General features: G+C 36.8%; 1 protein-coding gene across 6 annotated transcripts in view; it reads right to left on the bottom strand.

The window, feature by feature from the left end:
* Positions 1–913: 913 nt before the first annotated feature.
* The window catches only part of LOC121383133 (cGMP-specific 3',5'-cyclic phosphodiesterase-like), a 137,703-nt gene continuing 117,394 nt past the window's right edge, over positions 914–21,222 (bottom strand). For 4 of the 6 annotated variants that reach the window (XM_041512941.1, XM_041512945.1, XM_041512943.1 and 1 more), the window contains 6 exons: positions 20,118–20,195; positions 15,616–15,754; positions 13,415–13,498; positions 10,232–10,349; positions 5,010–5,203; positions 914–2,733 (listed from right to left, as the gene is read on the bottom strand). In XM_041512941.1, the coding sequence (XP_041368875.1) occupies positions 2,536–2,733; positions 5,010–5,203; positions 10,232–10,349; positions 13,415–13,498; positions 15,616–15,754; positions 20,118–20,195 (811 nt within the window). In that variant the 3' untranslated portion in view covers positions 914–2,535. Of the gene's footprint in view, positions 2,734–5,009; positions 5,204–10,220; positions 10,350–11,848; positions 11,949–13,414; positions 13,499–15,615; positions 15,755–20,117; positions 20,196–21,222 lie in introns of those variants that run through there. The other 2 variants (XM_041512944.1, XM_041512946.1) reach the window with 2 other exon arrangements.

Here is a 21,222-nt window from a genome sequence, read left to right as displayed (position 1 = left end):
ATTCATAACGTCACTTCATTGTGTACTTACCTTTGTTTGATACATAGTAGCTACTACTAATAGCCCATGCGTTCTTTGTGCTAGGGTATTGTTAATCAGTCATTCATTCTACATGCCTAATTTCATATATATAAAAAACAATAATTCTGAACACGCCAATTTCTATCACCGTTTACTCCTACCTTCCCCCAACTTAAAGCTAAGTCCATCAAATTTATTTTTAAAATATGACACCATAATGCTACTTACAAATGTGAATGAGTTAAATGCATTATTGTCTTTTTGAAACCATATATATATATATATATATATATATTTATTACCCCAGCGGTCACTCATAACAGGGGAAATATTTTCCATATTTTCTCAGTGAGAAATATTCTGCATTGGTCTAATGAACAATACTATTGGACAATTTGACGCTTACAAACCAATGACTTTGTCTGTACTAAATATGACGACATCACGATTTGACAAACACACAAATTGACGTCATGTAGTTTAAAGAGTTTGCGTCTACGGCTCTCTGTTTTTGGTGTTAAATTTATAACAAAATGTCATTTTCATGCAATTCATTATAGATTTTGAAGCAGAATAAAGAGAACTTGTGTTTTTGAAAATTATCTATGAACGTGATTAAATTACAAAGTTATAGTAATTCTCAGAACAGTGCGTAAAGTGGTTTACATCGTTTCTATACAGGTTGGACTTCGTGCATGTGCGTCGAAAATAAAGGTTTTTTAGAGGAAAAAATAGCTGAGGTAATAAATAGAATAACAAACTCGTTACCAGTTATTATCAAATTTATGTCCCTCGTGAAATAATGTTCATTGTCACTCGCTAAATCTCGTGACAACTGAAAATTATTTCACTCGGGACATAAATTTGATAATAACTGGTAACTCGTTTATTATCCTCTATATATATATATATATATATATATATATATATATATATATATATATAGCGTTCTTGCGGCAACCCGTAACAAGTACATTTGTACATTCGTCTAGTGCACAAGTAACCAAGTCTTAATTCAGTTGTCTAGGCGTTTATCGACGCTTTCGGGATGCCCACCATCAAGGCCTTGTGACTGAAATGTTGTATTATTGAAAATATTAAAATAATGAAAAAATATGACTTATGACGTACACCAAACACATATTGGCCTAATATAGGTACGATAATTCCATAAATTGAAGGCTTGTCCAATCTTACATCCCTGAAGAAGAAAAAGAAAACGAAGAAGAAAAACAAATCCCGCTGGAATTAAACAAATAAATCTGATAAAATCGGTGCCGGGGAAAACATTGGCGAGGTCTTGAGCTGTTTTAAATGTTTCACGGCAGACTGAGATATTTTGAGATGTCAATGGTTCGAAACCCCTTCGTGCGCTGCATCCCAAGTAGCTAATGTATTTTACAAATATTTATTCATTTAGAATGGATCAACTTTTGCTTTTTTCCCATGTCCTGCCATTGTTCGATTTGCTTTAGATATTATTTACAGTTTAGGTAACCGACGCTGCTTGACGCAGATAAACGCTGCTTGACGCAGATCAACGCTACTTGACGCAGATCGACACAAACCGATGAGAATGTTTTATAGAACCTCGGTCAAAGACTGTCTGTGTCGGTGGCGGGTTCTGGCCAAAGTAGACGACTACAACGTGTTCCCATGACAACTTTGGTTTGGGCAATCTGCGTGTGTCGGTGACCTGTGACATATTATATGGAAACCAGTTTTTTAGTAAATGCGGAATCTACTGCAGAAATCACAATATGCCATAAACCATGACAAATGTGTTTGGCCCAATCTGCGTGTGTCAGCGACGTGTGACAATGAAACCCGTCTCTTAGTGAATGCGGAATCTGCTGCAGAAATCACAGTATGCCAGAAACCCTGACAAATGTGTGTGGTTTGGCCCAATCTGCGTGTGTCAGCGACGTGTGACATATAGTATGGAAACCCATCTTTTAGTGAATGCAGAATCTACTGCAGAAATCACAATATGCCAGAAACCCTGACAAATGTGTGTGGTTTGGCTCAATCTGCGTGTGTCAGCGACGTGTGACATGGAAACCAGTATTTTAGTAAATGCGGTATCTACTGCAGAAATCACAACATGCCAGAAACCAATGACATGTACGTGTACCTCGTGAAGAAATGTAGAAAAATATAGTTCTGAAGATGTCTTTTGCATCTTATTGCTAAGCTGCTTGGGGAAAATACCCACGTTCATTAACTGTGTTAACTTATTCACTGAAAACACACTCGTTTATTAAACCGTTGTTCTGTTTGTATTCTGAAACAGTGAAAGATACTATAGGATTTGGGACGTATGATTGGTCCTGGATATATACGGATGATCAACAACCATCCACCGCAAGTCAACAGGATAGAAATGGGCAAAAACGTATAGATCTATGCAATAACAGGTCGGTTATGCTTGCACACACTGATGTCAGAAAGACAGAATTTTACATGAAAATCAATCAAGTTTTCGCTGGTAGTACTGATGATTAATATCCCCGTTCAGCTCACAACACAGAAGCCACTTTTTGGTCCTTTTGATGTTTTCGCATCGCCATTTTTACGCACATCGCTGTATGTCCGTGAACTGTCGCCTCCTTTGTGTTTTCGTGAATGATCTAATTCCGAATGTTTCATGTCTTTTCGATTTGTTTCCCTCGAACCAGAAGACGCAACAGATGGCTGCTTAATCAGATTTTTCTGGAAAGAAAACAAGACATTGTTTTTAAAAATTGAAATAAACAAATTAGCCCTTATATCACCAATTAAAGCCTCTTATATATATTTTTATCTGTATCCAGCGTTTACTTTACAATTATCATAATTGCACATTTTGAAAACCAGCACCATTTTGCCAAACCTATTAAAATGTAAATTAAAATATTCCTCGATATTAAGTAGACCTATATGTTAACAATAAGCAAAAATAGACTTATGTATTAATACTGCGCAAAATATATTAATGATTTATGTTTAAGAGTTTTCACTTTAGCAATTGCATACTGTCTGTTAATATTTGCGAATTATGTATTTTTCAAATGCAGTGTCACTTCATGCAATATGCTGCATTAAGTCAGTGGTGGCCTTAGGGAAGGACTCAGCGGACATATGATTCAGGTTGTTGTTATACGTCAGTGGTTCCCAAATTCTACAAATAATGTCTTAATGACTGAAAATGTTAATATGGATTTACACTACCACCTATCATCCATTCATTTTAACTTATTTTCGTGCTTATATCCAAATAAGGTTCAATCACGCTTTCCTGGGCACACACCTCAGCTATCTGGGCTGTCTGTCCAGGACAGTGGGTTAGTGGTTAGTGAGAGAAGACGGTGCAGTGGTCTTACACCTACCCACTGAGTCGTTAAAACTCGCTCTGGGTGGGAGCCGGTACCGGGCTGCGAACCCTGTACCTATCAGCCTTACATCCGATGGCTTAACCACAACATCACAAAGGCTGGTACCACCTATCAGTAGCTTGCTGTCCGTTGAGGTATTTCGGTGTCATCCGAGCCCGGGTACACGGAACCTGGAGTGCCTGCCGGGTAATTAATCCCATATCATCAGAATTGTCGTGCAAGCCAAATGGTCACACCAAAATACTTGCTGGAACATCCACAGACATTAGAGCAAACAAGAATGGATGTACAGAAATGAATACTTTAAGTATGGAAGTGTAACTTTCAGCCAGACGTTTCGTACAATGTTGGTAAAGGGTCAAGTACCTTTAAAACCCTTTCATTAGATTCATGCCACTTATGGACCTAGTTAGTCTTACCAAGGGCCCCCATATTATCAAAACCCTATTTTAAGGCCTTTTCTGGAACTGACCCCCTCTTTATATGAAGGATGCTGGAAATGTGAGTGGGCCGAGTTATTATATTTGGATGGCCTTAAATGCGCTTTCCTAGCAAAGAAAGCATCACTTATCGGCTGATGTAATAAATATATCAAAGAAGGGGTGAGGTGGGGTACAACACACTCCCTTGCCCTAGGTTTTTAAAAGGTGCCTGTCCTAAGACCACTCCTGATAAGGCCTGACAACGAAGTAACGCATTGGCATATAGCGCAAATAAATAAAGCATGCGTGTAGATCGACCAAATCTAAAACTAAATTTAAAATTGAAATTCAGTGCTGTGTTGTGCTAAAATAACTCAAAATGTGCAAACTGAAGACATCTTAAAAGTAAGCAATGGGGCAGACATGCCTGCTTGCTGATAACTGTTATAGAATTCTTATCTTTGTTTGCTGAATTAAAAAATTAAAATTAAAATTTACCACCATAAGGGGCCGTTCAAGAAGTTCGGCCCATCATAATTCCGTTCTGTAAATCCCACCCCCTGGCATGGACCATGCCAATCTGGTGAAAATGAGACCTTAATATCTACCCGCAAAGTCTCCATTAATAGGAAGGGGTCTATCGTATTAAGTCGACATTTTAGGTCCAGGTGATCTTGCTTCTAGGAACAATAATTATTTCTAACTACACTAAGTGTTTGACTGATCGAAAAACAAGGTCACCTGTATATAGTTTAATTTTATGTTTGGTCAGCTCAACTTACGAATACAAATTGAAGAAAGAGGAAATTACGTTAGCTTGGTACCATGGCAACGAGTAATATATATAACCGATGACTTTAAGATTAATATACGTTAACCATATTCTGTTTTAAGACATTTATATTTTACGACATACACATCATCTGCTAAGCAATATAGCCAGGAAGACAAATTGTAAAGCATTAAATACTTTCTTACAATTAGCAGCTAAGCGTGTGTTGTTGTTGGGTGTGTGTGTGTGTGTGTGTGTGTGTGTGTGTGTGTGTGTGTGTGTGTGTGTGTGTGTGTGTGTGTGTGTGTTTAATGTTACAGTTTTCTAATGAACTGGACAGCCCATGCTTCAACCGTTGATTTACTACTGGCTGGAATGGGAAAACCCCAACAGTAGTTCTCATTTAGGAATCTGTCCTACCTCTGGTATATTCTGTGACGTCTGCGTTGTCACAGCACCATTTTGCTGAACGGGAATTAACTCCTTGGAACTGTCACTGGTATTTTTGTGATCTACGTCACTGGTTTTGACTTCCTTGTCAGAGGTTTGAACGGGCACTACTTCGCTTTCTTTCTCTGGTATGCTTTCCTTGGTTTCTGTTTTTTTGCTTGAATCTGTGAAATTTAGACATTTCTTTAACTGAACATATTTAATTTGTCGTTCGCGTTTTAAAATTTATTATTACATGTATTTTTTATTGTTTTGTTATTATTAAAGTGGTTACTATATTTAGGGATGTCAGCTGATTATTATCAAATAACTACAACACCACATTCAGAACCCCTCGACCGATAATAACTACCAATGAAGGAAGCAAAATAACAATTATGACATTTATGGGGGTCGGATATCCACGTTACTCTGTTCAGAGAAAGTTGACGTTTTACTCTATAACCGGCCTCGGTGGCGTCGTGGTTAGGCCATCGATCTACAGGCTGGCAGGTACTGGGTTCGGATCCCAGTCGAGGCATGGGATTTTTAATCCAGATACCGACTCCAAACCCTGAGTGAGTGCCCCGCAAAGCTCAATGGGTAGGTGTAAACCACTTGCACCGACCAGTGATCCATAACTGGTTCAACAAAGGCCATGGTTTGTGCTATCCTGCCTGTGGGAAGCGCAAATAGAAGATCCCTTGCTGCTAATCGGAAAGAGTAGCCCATGTAGTGGCGACAGCGGGTTTCCTCTCACAATCTGTGTGGTCCTTAACCATATGCCTGACGCCATATAACCGTAAATATAATGTGTTGAGTGCGTCGTTAAAGCATTTCTTTCTTTTTTACTCCATGCACGGCAACAGTCGAGTTTAATTTCAAAATAATGACGGATAGAGCGAAATCAGTCGTCTGTCTTAACATACCAAATGTTTATTCTCCCAAATCATCTGACACAGTATATTTCATTTCATTTTAACTTAATTTTGTGTTTATATCCAATTAAGATTCAAGCACGCTGTCCTGGACACACACACACACACACCTCAGCTATCTGGGCTGTCTGTCCAGGACAGTGAGTTAGTTGTTAGGTGTTAGGTGTTAGTTGTTAGTGGTTAGTGAGAGAAAAGAGGGTGTAGTGGTCGTTAAAACTCGCTCTGGGTGGGAGCCGATACCGGGCTGCGAACCCAATACCTACCAGGCTTATGTTCGATGGCTTATACACGACACCACCGAGGCCAGGTCGACATTGTGTAAACTGACCTGCATTAAGAAGCCACTGGTCTTGAAGAGCCACCTTTTGGTGCTTCATTTTTCATATTCCCTTTGTTGGCTGCTTAATGCATATTTTACCGTGCTGACGTTAAATTAATTGATGGAAGCGTTAAAGGTTTAGTCTCGGTAAACCACACTGTTGACTGGACCACACTAAGATTCAGATGAGACATTTGTTAGAATCTCGACTGAAGTTCGAGTCGTATTTGTTAGAATCTCGACTGAAGTTCGAGTCGTATTTGTTAGAATCGGCCAAGGAGTTCCACGTATAACCGCAACAGTTCAGTCAGAATATACAATTAGCATGGCATGACATGGTATAAGTATACAGTAGAGTACTGTACTTTAGAGTACAATACTGTAGAGTACAGTACAGTATTGTACAGTAATAGCATACTAACAGTACAGACCATGTACGGTAGTATTAATGTAGAGTAGTAAATGGAAATGTATTGTATTGGGGTCAGACACTTTTGAAACGAAAACAGTTAATTATGTTTTCATTTTTTTTATTTATCAATATATATATTTTTTCTAATAAATTGCATTCAGTACACAGGTTTCTGTGGCGAGCGCTCAAAATAGATTTTTACTGGTTCCAGCCTCATCATCTGATTTCTTTTGTTCGTTTAATGTCAAGTGCAAAACGTTAGTATAGCGAGCGTTTCGTAACACGTCACATGAAGAAGAGTTAATTTTCATTTGGGGGTTTCTGGAAGCGCTGGAGCAAATATCAGACTAAAAGAAGACTGTAGTTTTCCTTTCCGGGTTTTTTGTTTGTTTTTGTTTTATAATACAAAGCCAGCTTCATCGATTTTATCAACGGACATCCCTAAACAATAAACATCAATATGGTTACATTCCCATTAATGAGTGAGAGGGGTTAGTGAACAAAAGCATGAAACTTAACTATAGAAAAGAAACTAAGGAAACTAAATACTACATAGTAAAATGCAATTGGGCATCTAAAAATACAAATTAAAATAGGTTATAATGAAGCTAATGAACAGAGACAGCAAAAAGTGTAAAATATTAAATAAAAACAAAATCATAGCAATAACATAATACAAAATAAATTGAAGTTACCATACTTTGCTGTTAGAATTATCAAATAGAAAAGGCAATAATGTGTTTATATTGTAGAGAAGCTCACACCCTTTCTAATAAGGAATTTTGTTTTTGGATGTTATATTTTGTTTTTAATAATTTCATTAAAATATGTATACAACCAACAAGCCGAGTGTTAATGCCCGTGCACACTAAAGAAACGACGACGTAGAAGACAAGTGATACGTCTCAAGTAAAGACCGGTTTGTCTGACACCCCATGACATTGTTTAACCAGTGGCCTTCAGGTGACAAATAATGGGAATGGGAACTCATTTAACGTGCCCCTATCCACAGAGGTTCAGGCACGTCCACCACGGATTCAGTCTGTCAAATAATGTTGATCTTGAAATTAACGCTTCCCTAAATTAACGTGAGCGACGGTGGGCAGATTGAAATGCGACATGGAATTAATGCGAGTGGCCTCCATTGAACATCCTAACAACACACGTGTGTGTACTTTTCGGTTAAATCCGAGTTACAGGCGTCTTCAATGTGATCAACTCACTAACATGTCTGTGTACACATCTATTAATCTGTTTAGTATACGAAATGTCTGAGGTGTTCTCACAACGCATCTTGTTAAGAAATATGGACCAGGCTGATATGGCGACATGTTTGTCTAGGGTATGAATGAAGGGCACCCTTGCTCGATACCAGGGTTTACATCCAGTTCCGATTCAAGGTCACCATTTTCTAACTGTCTTTCTAGATTCACTGTTTTTTTGTTTTTTTTAGTAAACCTTTATAAAGGTATCAGTATACCAAATAGCATCTTACCTGGTCCAAGTTCAAAGGGCACACAACTCTAAATATCGCATTGAATACTGCCACTCCTACCATTGCGTGAGACTTGTTTCACTGCCTTAATTTGATTTCAACTAGTATTTGTTAGGAGCTAAGACTGCGCTTGAAACGTGCGAAGTGTAACTAAAATTGGGAAGAGTAATTTTTTTTTGGAACTAGAATAATCAAATACGCTACCCGTTATGTCTAAAACTAGCATCAACCCCCAACCCCCATTTAAAAAAATGTATATCAACGGTGAGGATTTTGTAACATTTATACATGTATCTATTGTTGATTGAAATGATGTTTATAGGAACTGTAGCCACATATGTAACATATTGTTATATATGAGATTTGATTTGGTGACATGCACCATTAAAGACAACACGTGTTTCAATTTTGATCGAATCCCGGTGGCCACGGAGTGAAAATGGTGATGGGGTGTCGATAAACAAACATTCCCTCAGTAAATGAAATAATACAGAACATCTCTTGTTTTACATTTATATGAGTGACGTTAAATGTTCAGAGAGGGAAGTTAGGAATTGTGGACGGTCTGAAAAGTTCTTTAAACTGAAACAAAATTGAATGAAAACGATTAAGAGAAGAAACGCAAAGAACACAAAATAAACAGTGACACCAAGTTATCGGTGGAACGAAAGAGAGCATGCAACACAATATATTGTGAAACTATACTTCACGACATTTCAAACGACATATCCATGAATTACTTCAACTTTCTATATTCATTGTCACAAAAACTTTACGTTTCCAAAATGTAAGCAAAGAGAACATTTTAATGCAAATTGTGATATTTTGAAAACTAGCTACTTTGTACATATATATTATATTATATTAATATTATATTAATATTATATTATATTATATTATATTATATTATATTATATTATATTATATATCACTTTGTGTTTTGTGTCAGTTGTTGAACTTTTAATGTGTCAGTTGTGTTAACATGGCAGTATATAAATAATAGAGATGACAAAGTTAAAGTGTATTTTGTTTAACGACACCACTAGAACACATTGATTTATTAATCATCGGCTATTGGATGTCAAACATTTGGTAATTTTGATATATAGTCTTGGAAAGGAAACCCGCTACATTTTTTCCATTAGTAGCAAGGGGTATTTTATATGCACCATCCCATAGAGAGGATAACACATACCACGGCCTTTGATATACCAGTTGTGGTGCACTAGCAAGAGGGATGGATTCTTAAAATGTTTTTTATAAAGTAGACAATATTTGATCTGAAATTCCGAAAAAAGGACCCGTATTTAAGTAAAGTATATAATTTTTAAGTTTATAAATATCATTTCAGCTTTTAAGTTTAAATGGGTATCGCATCCAGTGCCAGAAAGAGGTGAGCAAATTTTGAAAGTCACTTTATTTCTTTGCATAATTATAATATACAGTTAAAAACTACAGTGTTTTGCCGTAATATCACAGGTGTCACGCATAATAATAATAATAATAATAATAATAATAATGTCAATATTTTAAAAAATAAAATAAAGTTATAAGCGCAAACGCCGCTCTCGAGGAAAATGTTTAAATATTTGAGTATTAAAATTACATATGCGATAAAAGTGAGTGAAGATTATCTAAAAGCAAACTGAGAAAACAAAACGAAGAAAGAGAAACAAATCTAAACTATAATATATAAACCAAAGTAGATAAAGATAACAAATAGCTGAATGACACTATTTTTATGTTAATGAGAGTTATATATATATATATATATATATATATATATATATATATATATATATATATATATATATATATATATATATACATGTATATATAAAGACGAAATTAAAATGAAATGACGAATAATTGGATTTTTTTTTTAAAAGCTAATGGAACACACTTGTTTTTCACATGCTCACCTATACATTAGATGTCGTCTAAAAGTGGTTACACTTAATAGTGAATAGAGTTAACTAAATTAAAGGAAGAGAAAGAAGGATGAAACTAAATTGTTAAGAAAAACGATTCTTAAGACCTCGATGGCACCTGAGTCTGTGAGTGTTCCATTCGGAGTTTCTTGTTTCGAAAGAAGCTGCCAGTTTTGCCTATTGTTTTCACAACCCTCATACAGTGGTTCCAATTTTTCGTTCATCACAGAAAACATCTGTGGGAAGCGAAAAACAAAACAAGCATTGAGTTTACGCGTCAAGAGTTAAAAACAAAGACAAAAAGAGAGAGAGAGAAGGAATTAGGAATATATATCTCCACGCCTTCTGTTTAGGAATGGAGTGATTCTGAAATATTAATATTATTGTGGCGAAAAGCAAAAGAAATGGTTTTCTTCACTTTAAAGTAAGAAAAGAAAATCGAATAAAAGAAGTTTGACTACTTCTGCGATTGCGAGCAATTTTCTTGTTATCTGCAATAAACAAAATCCAAAATAATTATTTGTAAACGGTATTATTCTAATATCTGATGCCCAATATCTTGTAAATTATTTAATAGTTTATCTTTTTTTTTCCAAGTCTAGCTGGAAGCTAATGCATTATTCTTGCTGTATGGACAAATGTCACTGTTATTACCACATGTTTGTTTTTTAATGTTTACAACCAACAACTGTTAATTAAATTCAATCAAGTTTATTACCAGCCAATTATTTATTAATTGCATTACTTAAATAAGTATTGCTTATCCATGTAACCCCACCACCGCGAGAGCCTAACAAGAATAAAGATGGTGTTTGAAATTTAAAAAAAAAAAAAAAAAAAATCCACCATATACAGAGTTACGAGAATTACGTCCCTTCCCAAAGAATTCTTTAAAAATGGAAACATATATTTTTTTTAAACTCATAAGCATCGATTCTAAAGCATTCTGTGCAGGCTGTCTTAATAGGCACACACACATATGCACACACGTCAGATTCCACAACATAAGCACACGCAATGTGCCACACGTGCTTGTCAAAATACTCTGAAAGATAAACAATAGCAACCACAAACAAATGGCAGTTTTGTCATTGTGATACATATACTGAGGGCATAGGTGTTTTTTTGCGCTTTTTTAATATATAGTTTAAAAAATAAACATTTAAATGTAAAAAAACACCATATCCCTTTAGTGTAATAACAAGTAAAATAAATACATGGCATTTAAGGTACTTTAAAAAAAGATAAATTGTTTCACTTGATCTAGCTGACATAAGAAATTTGCAGCATAACTTACTCTTACTAGTGATTAGAATGAAAGAGTATTTTATATGTAGTTTATCATATGGATGGTGTTGCGTATCATGACATTTGATATGTCAGTCGTGGAACATGGGTTGTAACGGGACAGCACTCTACAACTAAGCCACATCCAGCTCCAGTTTGCCCCCTGAGACTTCAATCTATATTCTAAAGCACTGGCATTAGTGATTTGAATGTATTTACAAAGTTAAAAACCAATTTGGGAAATATTTCAAATTGTTGTAATAGAAATAAAAGATCATGTATGCCGTCAGTTTAAGATCTTCCGACAAATTCTGCCTGGTGCTATTGTGAATTGCAGACAGTGCAAAAAAGAAGAAGAAGACGCAAACAATTAAAATAAATAAACATCGAAAACGAAATGCTAGCCGCCATTCCGAAAACCAAAATATGACACTGTGCAAATGTTCACCATTATCTTCACCATCTTGTGTCAGTCGGCACCAACGTTGACGGTTGTTAGAACAACCGTCTAGAAGAGGATGCAGTCGTGGCCATTGTTCAGCAAACATCTTAAAGCAAGATGCGCAATGCACATGGTATAATAAATAAATAATAATTAAAAGGCGCAGACCCTAGTTTCAGCCCGTAAAAATGGACACTTAAGTTTTAGTTAAATCTACAAACCTGCAACACACATTTGAATAAGGTTATAACATACAGAGAAGCTAAAGTTTTGTTATGTTTAAACAGGAGAATGCCGTCTAAAATAACTAGAGTTTGTCTCGCTAATCATTACTTCTTAGACGAACGTGCGTTTTTAGAAACTAGGGTATGTCCCTTTAAAAAATAATCAAATATATATAAGCTATAGCATAGTTCTAGCATATTCAGGACATGTGCTATTTTAAAACAGGAATTGTCAATGAGGTATTAATTAAGCCCTGTGCTGAATTCTGACTGTCGTCCACAACAATGCAACAGTTGAATTGTCCAACTCATGAACTTGCCGATTTACGACTGTTTGGCGTTGATTATGGACAATCACCACGAACAAACGACTTGGCAAACTTGCATGAACTGCGCAATGAATACACCAATATCTGACTGACAGCTGGCAGGTAGTGAGTTCGTATCCTATTCGGGGAAAAGACGTTTTTACATACCAGTACACCAGAACATGAAGACTACTGTCCAGAATAGTTGTGTGAACAAAACGCTGCATAACACTACTAAACTGCCAGTCGGTCAAATCGTCGACAAATCAAAATGGCGGTTGAACTGAAACATTATGATTGCTGAAAAGATTTACAGACGTCTGAATATGCTATTTGTGATATAATTAGAAATCTGTAGGGTAGTTGTAAATAAGTAATCATCGAAAATGACAGATTTGCCATTTGGTGTACAGTAAATTGGTGTTGTAGACATATTCCATAACCGTACCGTGTGTACATAATGGACATTTATTTGTGGAAGATTAATTAATATTTTGAATGGGATACCTCACCAGTAATGAGAGTTGTATAATCGGGGGGAAAACTCGAATCGAGTCGAAGGAAGCGCTTATCCCATCAACCAAACATTCGAGAGAATCGGCAAGTTCGTGAGTTGCACAAATCGTTATAATACACTGTGAACGGCGGGCTTTACGATATACAAGCAAAATCAGCCTCTGTTTGTCACTGATTTCCATTTATCATATAATAAAACATTTCACATAAACAGGTTATTAAAAATAACACATTAACATAAAACCCAGCATGGTACGAACTCCAATTCCATACTGGAATCAAAAAGCTGTAAAAGAAAAATTGCATTAATTAGGTCATTCAGTATGAACATTCATGTTTCATCAAAAACATATATAGGCATTGATACATCACTGCTACTACGGTAGTTTTTTCCCGGTAAAAAAATAATCAGGGAAATAAATGGGTATACCTTGAAAGCTCGAAGGAAACCTTTCTTGTTTCTTTGAAGCCATAATGAAATAGCAATAGAGATAACGTATTAAGAGAAAACCACTCAAACCTACCTTGTAGACGGGTAAACAAATCGCGTCAATAAAGCCAACTTGCATTTTAGGTAGTTCGTCCTTTTTATCTCTGTCCATCATCGGCTGAAAACAAACCAGAAGAACAATCGTCTTACAAACGAGTATTATCTTAATGACAGAATTAATTTTTCTTATTCTAGTTAGAAGAAGAACAATATGTTTGCCTCTCATGTTTTATTATTCTAGTTAGAAGAAGAACAATATGTTTGCCTCTCATGTTTTATTATTCTAGTTAGAAGAAGAACAATATGTTTGCCTCTCATGTTTTATTATTCTAGTTAGAAGAAGAACAATATGTTTGCCTCTCATGTTTTATTTAATGGAACACACTAATTCGCCTATGATTGCCTAGTTAGCAAATTATTACCATTTACAATTACACCCACAAGATCATAAACATATTTTAAACAAGACGCTAGATTGACAAAATAATTGTCATTTGGGTATGAAAGTATATATAAAAAACCTCGTCATAAAACGTAACAAGGTGGGAATGTTGCTGATGTCCATACAATGCATAGTCCTAATTATACTGATATAATTAAACTGGTGATTATTAAGCATAGGACTGGTTTACAATATAAACTGGTGAATATTAAGCAGAGGACTGGTTTACAATATAAACTGGTGAATATTAAGCATAGGACTGGTTTACAATATAAACTCGTGAATATTACGCATAGGACTGGTTTACAATATAAACTGGTGAATATTAAGCAGAGGACTGGTTTACAATATAAACTGGTGAACATTAAGCATAGGACTGGTTTACAGTATAAACTGGTGAACATTAAGCATAGGACTGGTTTACAGTATAAACTGGTGAACATTAAGCATAGGACTGGTTTACAGTATAAACTGGTGAACATTAAGCAGGGGACTGGTTTAAAATATAAACTCGTGAATGTTAAGCAGAGAACTGGTTTACAATATAAACTCGTGAATATTAAGCAGAGGACTGGTTTACAATATAAACTCGTGAATATTAAGCAGAGGACTGGTTTACAATATAAACTGGTGAACATTAAGCATAGGACTGGTTTACAATATAAACTGGTGAATATTAAGCAGAGGACTGGTTTAAAATATAAAGTCGTGAATATTAAGCAGAGGACTGGTTTACAATATAAACTCGTGAATGTTAAGCGGAGGACACTGTAGTAAATCATTCATAAACAGACAGACTGACTAACTGACTGTGTTATTAAAGATACACTGTCTTACAAAAGTCTGTGTTATTAAGTATACATTATGTTATTACACTCTATTAAGTATACATTGTCTTACTTAAGTATGTGTTATTAAATATACTATGTCTTACTAAAGTGTGTGTTTTTAAGTATACTCTGTATTACTAAAGTGTGTGTTATTAAGTATACACTATTATATGTTGTTGCACTATACACTATCTTAGTAAAGTTGGTGTTATTAAGTATACTCTGTATTACTAAAGTGTGTGTTATTAGGTATACACTATATTATTACACTATACACTATTTTACTAAAGTCTGTGTTACGGGTATTAAGTATACACTATGTTATTACACTATACACTATCTTATTAAAGTCCGTGTTATTAAGTATACTCTGTCTTACTAAAGTGTGTGTTAATAAGTATACACTATGATATTACACTATACACTGTCTTACTAAAGTGTGTTAATAAGTATACACTATGTTATTACACTATACACTGTCTTACTAAAGTGTATTAATAAATATACACTGTTATTACACTATACACTATCTTACCAAAGTCTGTGTTATTAAGTATACACTATGTTATTACACTATACACTGTCTTACTAAAGTGTATTAACAAGTATACACTATGGTATTACACTATACACCGTCTTACTAAAATGTGTGTTATTAAGTATACACTATGTTATTACACTACACACTATCTTATTAAAGTCTGTGTTTTTAAGTATACATTATGTTATCACACTCTACACTGTCTTACTAAAGTGTATTAATAAGTATACACTATGTTATTACGCTATACACTGTCTTACTAAAGTTTATTAATAAGTATACACTACGTTATTACACTACACACTATCTTACTAAAGTCTGTGTTATTAATATTAAGTATACACTGTTATACCACTATATAATGTCTTATTAAAGTGTGTTATTATGTATACACTATGTTATCACACTATACACGGTCTTACTAAAGGTTTTTTCCCCAGCTGTGTTTTCTCGATGTCGCCCTGCTCGAAGAACTCTCCCGCGACCAGCTGTGCGATCTCCTGCTGGATCTCCCACGGTTTCGTGATCGCTGCCACGTCACAGGCAGTCATCATCATGCCCCTGTGGACGACATAGGTAAAACAAGATGCAGTACGTTGGTGTAGCCACCATAGGCGTAACGGTTTCCATTGTTGTAAGGGGTAGGCTGATTTTGGCGCCAAAACAGTTACATAGGGTTACATACGAATAACTACACATATTTAAATCCATCCCGGGTTGGGTTTCCGGCTACCCTGAGGCGGAACCCGGGACGGACATGCTCTAAACCTCTGTGGTATATGATCATTATTAAAAATCACACACACACACACACACACACACACACACACACACACACACACACACACACACACACGATAACATATACCACGGCCTTTGATATACCAGTCGTGGAGCATTGTAAGGTATATGTGAGGATATAAACAGGATACTCGAACTATAAACTCGCTCCAGCCAGTGCACCACGACTGGTACGTCAAAGGCCGTGGGATGGTGCACATAAAAGATTTCCTTGTTGCTAATCGAAAAGAGTAGCCCATGAAGTGGCCACAGCGGGTTTCCTCGCTCAATATCTGTGTGGTCCTTAACCATATGTCCGACGCCATATAATCGTAAATAAAATGTATTGTGTGCGTCGTTAAATAAAACACTTCCTTCCCAAAATACATTAAACAAAACTCCAATTAAATAGCAAGTTTCATACTAGGTCTAGCCGGCTTACAGTAAGTATATATGTGAGGATATAAACAGGATACTCAAACTAAAAAGCACAGGGTACTCGAACTAAAAAGCACAGGGTACTCGAACTAAAAAACACAACCGAGCCAGAATAAATCGGGAAACCACCTTTAGCAATACAGTATGTCATGTTTTGTTTTTTCTTTTTCTCATTTCGTTGAACAAGGAGAAAATTACAAACAAGGAAGAGTATTCCGACGCCATATAACCGTAAATAAAATGTGTCGAGTGCGTCATTAAATAAACCATTTCTTTCCTTCATCTTTTCTTTACGCACAGTTCGATACATTTGAAACCATGCTAATTTATTATTTTTGTTGTTTCCATAGAAACTACTGGCAACAGGTCTATTCATATTTAGATTTATTTCTAGTTTCGCTGGTGATGTCGTTAATGCCATTAATCAATACGGACGTGGGTTATTTACAATAAAATAGCAGTTTTATTAACATTTTTTTTCGCCCTCTCTCTCAAAACATAGCCAAGGCTATGCGTCATATTCACGTGCTGTAAACAGTTTCGTTGTATAAAGAACCCAATCTGAGGTAAAGGTATATCGATTCCTGTCACTGTAGACTTGAATTAGTTAGACCTCAGAGCTTATTTGCAGTGGCGTAGCGGGGGTGGGGGTGGGGGGTGGGGGTGGGGGTTGGGGTGGGGGTGGGGTGGTGTGTGTGTGTGTGTGTGTGTGTTTGTGTGTGTGTGTGCACGGGGGCAATTACAAAATCATACATACATCAATACATACATCGGTGCCACAGGTGCGAGTCCCAGCAACAGTATAGGACAATTTATGAGGCCAGGAAGGATGTAATTATTCCCTGCGCCAGTGCGTTGATATCTATGCACGTAATAGTCAACCTCGACATACATACAATATATAGATATTCATACATCAATACATACTAGCCAGTGTTAGGTCTGCCCACTGTATCATGCACGTAAGCGGGATCGACCGCGTAAATTGTACGCCCCTTGCATGTGGTTGAGTTAAAGAGCACCCTTTTTATGGATGCCTCGATAGCTCAGAGAGCATCGTGGTTAGTCTGCAATTTGCGGGTGATTCGGTGCCATAGGTTCGAGTCCCAGCAACGGCATGGGACAATTTGTGATGCCAGAAAGGATTTGATTATCCCCTGCTCCAGTGCGTTATTATCTATGTACATGTATGTAACAGTCAATCTCGACATACATACAATATACAGATATTCATACATCAATACATACATACATACATATATGCATACATAGTGTGGGTTTCCCCTCCTCTCCTCCCACCCAATATAAAATCCTAGCTACACCAATAGTGTTTTGCCGCTTGGACGTAGTTTCCGTTATATTTCCAGTGACAGGTAAAAAATCTGCCTCCTTTTTACTAAACTGAAAATGTTACTTCAAACATCACAAAAAAAAGAAGAAAGAAGAAGAAATTATCAGAAGATGGAGAAAGATATGCATGTCATAAATCACCAATGAATGACCTTTTTTTTAATTCACTGACGTTGACTCTCAATCACATGTTACATTTCCACGTTATAAAATGAATGGTCATTAATTCATTTAATTCATTTCAACTTAGTTTTGTGCTTATATCCATTTAAGGTACAATCGCTATATCCTGGGCACACACCTCAGCTATCTGGGCTGGATGCCCAGGACATTGGGTTAGTTCTTAGTTGTTAGTGGTTAGTGAGAGGGAAGAGGGTGTAGTAGTGGTCTTACACCTACCCATAGAGTAGTTGAAACTTGCTCTGAGTGGGAGCCAGTACCGGGCTGCAAACCAAGGACCTACCAGCCTTATATCCGAAGGCTTAACGACGACACCACCGAGGCATGTAATTAATCGTTGTCTAATATGACGTAAGCTGGTATATACTACTTATGCTGGTGCTTGTTTCAAGAAAAGCGAAGACAAGAAAACTGGCTATGATGTATTTTATTAAATAAAACAATGTCCCAGGCAATCGCTGGCTCACTTCTCCAATCTTTATCTGGGAAGGGAGAAGACAACTCTCCTACTTTTTAAATTTCAGATTACAGTCTGGTGGTTTTAGTTAGTATTATCTTTGCTATGATGGTCAACGGACTCGATAATCGAGACACGTTCAGGAGTGCGAGAGATCGGAGTCGCACACTAGACGCTTTGTTTTTACGTAACATTACATGTATGATGGTATCAGATTGTCGCGAGCGTTCGGCCTCCTGAACATGCCTTAGGAAGTGACGAAATTGTTATAACGTAAGACCGCACCTGCATCGGAGTGTCCTAGTGAATTCACACTCACGACGCATCAATGCATCACTTTCTTTCAGTCAAATACACACACACACACACACACACACACACACACACACACATATATATATATATCAGCTAAAGTCATCACGACTTTCTGTTCTTCTAACAGGAAAATTTCATCTATTGTATCATATACTAGCTTCTCTGTCTGCCAAATGCAAGGTGGCATGGGTTGTTGAATAGCGATGTTCACAAAGACCACTGGCGGATACCGAGGGGCGTTACATGGGTCCAGTGACCCACGTTCCCGACCGTTTAAAGTGCCCTGTTTAATGACATTTTTCATTTTTTTGACATTCATCAATATGCAACACTAAATTGCTCTAAAAACGCGTTTTGAGCGTTTTAAATAAAAAATGACCGTGGTAATACTCATAAACCCTACTATAGATCGCTTTGGAGATTGATGGCAGCGTAATGGTCCGGGCTGACATCCAGTCTGGTCATCAAACAGATCTTGTGATCATCAGATGAAGTGTGATGTTCGGTGTACGGTATAATGATGATATCATACCTGTTATATCCTTTTTGGTGCACAGCCACGTGGTCTCAGATCATATCCAGCGTCATGGATGACAATGTCCGTCCGTATCGAGTACGTTTTGTGAATGATGCTTTCCAGGTGAACATCATCCCCCCCCACACAAATGGATTTTGTCATCCCAATCACCAGACCTTAATCCAATAGTGCATGATTGAGACACCATTAGCGGACATGATTATGGAACAGCTGGAGCAGACTCTCAGAGGATTAACAGAACATCCCTGCCACCATCTGGACGGACTCATCTTGTCGATGCCGAGAGGCGTCCGAGCACGCTTCAAGTCCCTTAGATGGACACACACGTTATTAAAAGATCCTCAGACCATTTGGACATGCTTGTTGCCAGTTTGGTCCTTTAGTGGACGTGCATGATTATGACATCATGTGGCATATCATCAAAAACGCGTGACTTTTTTTTCTAATCATCAACAGTAAACCACGTGATTATTTGACGAGTATTGGTCTTGAAGCTGGACTTGAAGCTTATTCCAGTGCATCATTTCGATTACAAATTGCTTAACGGTTTATGGGTATATTATGTCAGAAACATACAACAATGAACACATAACATTATCCAATTCTGGTTTTTTTTTTGGTTTTTTATATACTTGCGTGCGTGCGTGTATGAGTTTTGTTCATAATTTACACCTCTGTCCCAGGTTGGGTTTCTGGCTATCCTGAGACGGAACCCGGACAGACATGCTCGAAGCCTCTGTGGTATATGATCATGTTCATAAGTTACACAACGCAACTTACACCTAAAATTACTAAATTACTAAAATTGGGATTATCGCTGGATCACTTTTTAATTTTATTTTTAATTTAAAATCTTTTGAACTCACTTCAATAAATCCTTCTTTTCATCATCTTCAAACTTTCGCTCTCCCTGTTCTACCAAAGACTGGAATTCGCCCCTTTTCCTGAAAACAATAACAGTCAAACATTTGACAAAGTAGTAAAATGCAGCTGCCTTTCTCGTAAAACTGGAAGCCTTTAGTACTTGTTTCCAAAACCTCGTGTGCATTGTCAATAACAAGCCTTTTTATTAGGAAAAGGTTAACGGAAATTCATGTTTACTTTAACCGAAACGACTCATAAAAATCGCCGTCTGAATTATATGTTTTCCGTTTCTCCAACTTTACAATCAATATTTGGCATTCTTCTGTTTTATTTTTCTTTATTTTTAGTTCATTTTCTTGCTTGTATCGACTTTAATTTCAAGCACGCTGTCCTAGACACACATCTCGGCTGTCTAGGCAGGCAGGCATAGGCGTACGAGCTCCCATATTAATAGTGTGGGGCGGGGGGGGGGGGGGGGGAGGGGGGGGGGGGGGAGGCTGATTTTGCCCGAATTAAACAAAAAGTCCAAATCTCGATAACAACATTTATTCCTATTAGCATTACTGTTAAACAGCTATATAAAGAAGGTTGCAAATGAATCGCAACGCATTTTAACATGGGATAATCTAATATTGTGGGTAGAAGGATGGAAATACATGGTGAAAAGGTTTCAGGCCAGCTCATTTTGCCCGAATATCTCTGTCGTTTTTGTCCGACTTTATAAGGATTTGCTCCAGCACTGGGGTGGGGGCAATTTACCCCCCCCCCCCGTTGCCTCAGCCCTCTTACGGTTGGTTAAGCAGGCAGGGAAGATGTTATACCTACCCACTGAGCCGTTAAAACTCATTCTGGGTTTGATTCATTAACTTCGTTTTTAGATACAATAATTACGAATAATGGTAGCATGCTTGACATAATGGGATAAAAGCACGAAAATAAATTAAAATCCGATGAACGAATTTAACCTTCACCTGAATCAGTAGGCAACTAACGGCCCATTTCAAGTGATCTATGCATGCAAGAAATAACATGTTAAATCGTAATATCCGACTACAAGGAAAGCTTTGTTGATTGGAGATAAAGCCATGATTATTTACGGAAGCCTTG

This window comes from Gigantopelta aegis, chromosome 10 (genome assembly GCF_016097555.1).
Source record: "Gigantopelta aegis isolate Gae_Host chromosome 10, Gae_host_genome, whole genome shotgun sequence".
Taxonomy (NCBI): Eukaryota; Metazoa; Mollusca; class Gastropoda; order Neomphalida; family Peltospiridae; genus Gigantopelta; species Gigantopelta aegis.
The sequence above is the reverse complement of the archived record's forward strand: the minus strand, read 5'-3'. Positions and strand labels throughout refer to the sequence as shown.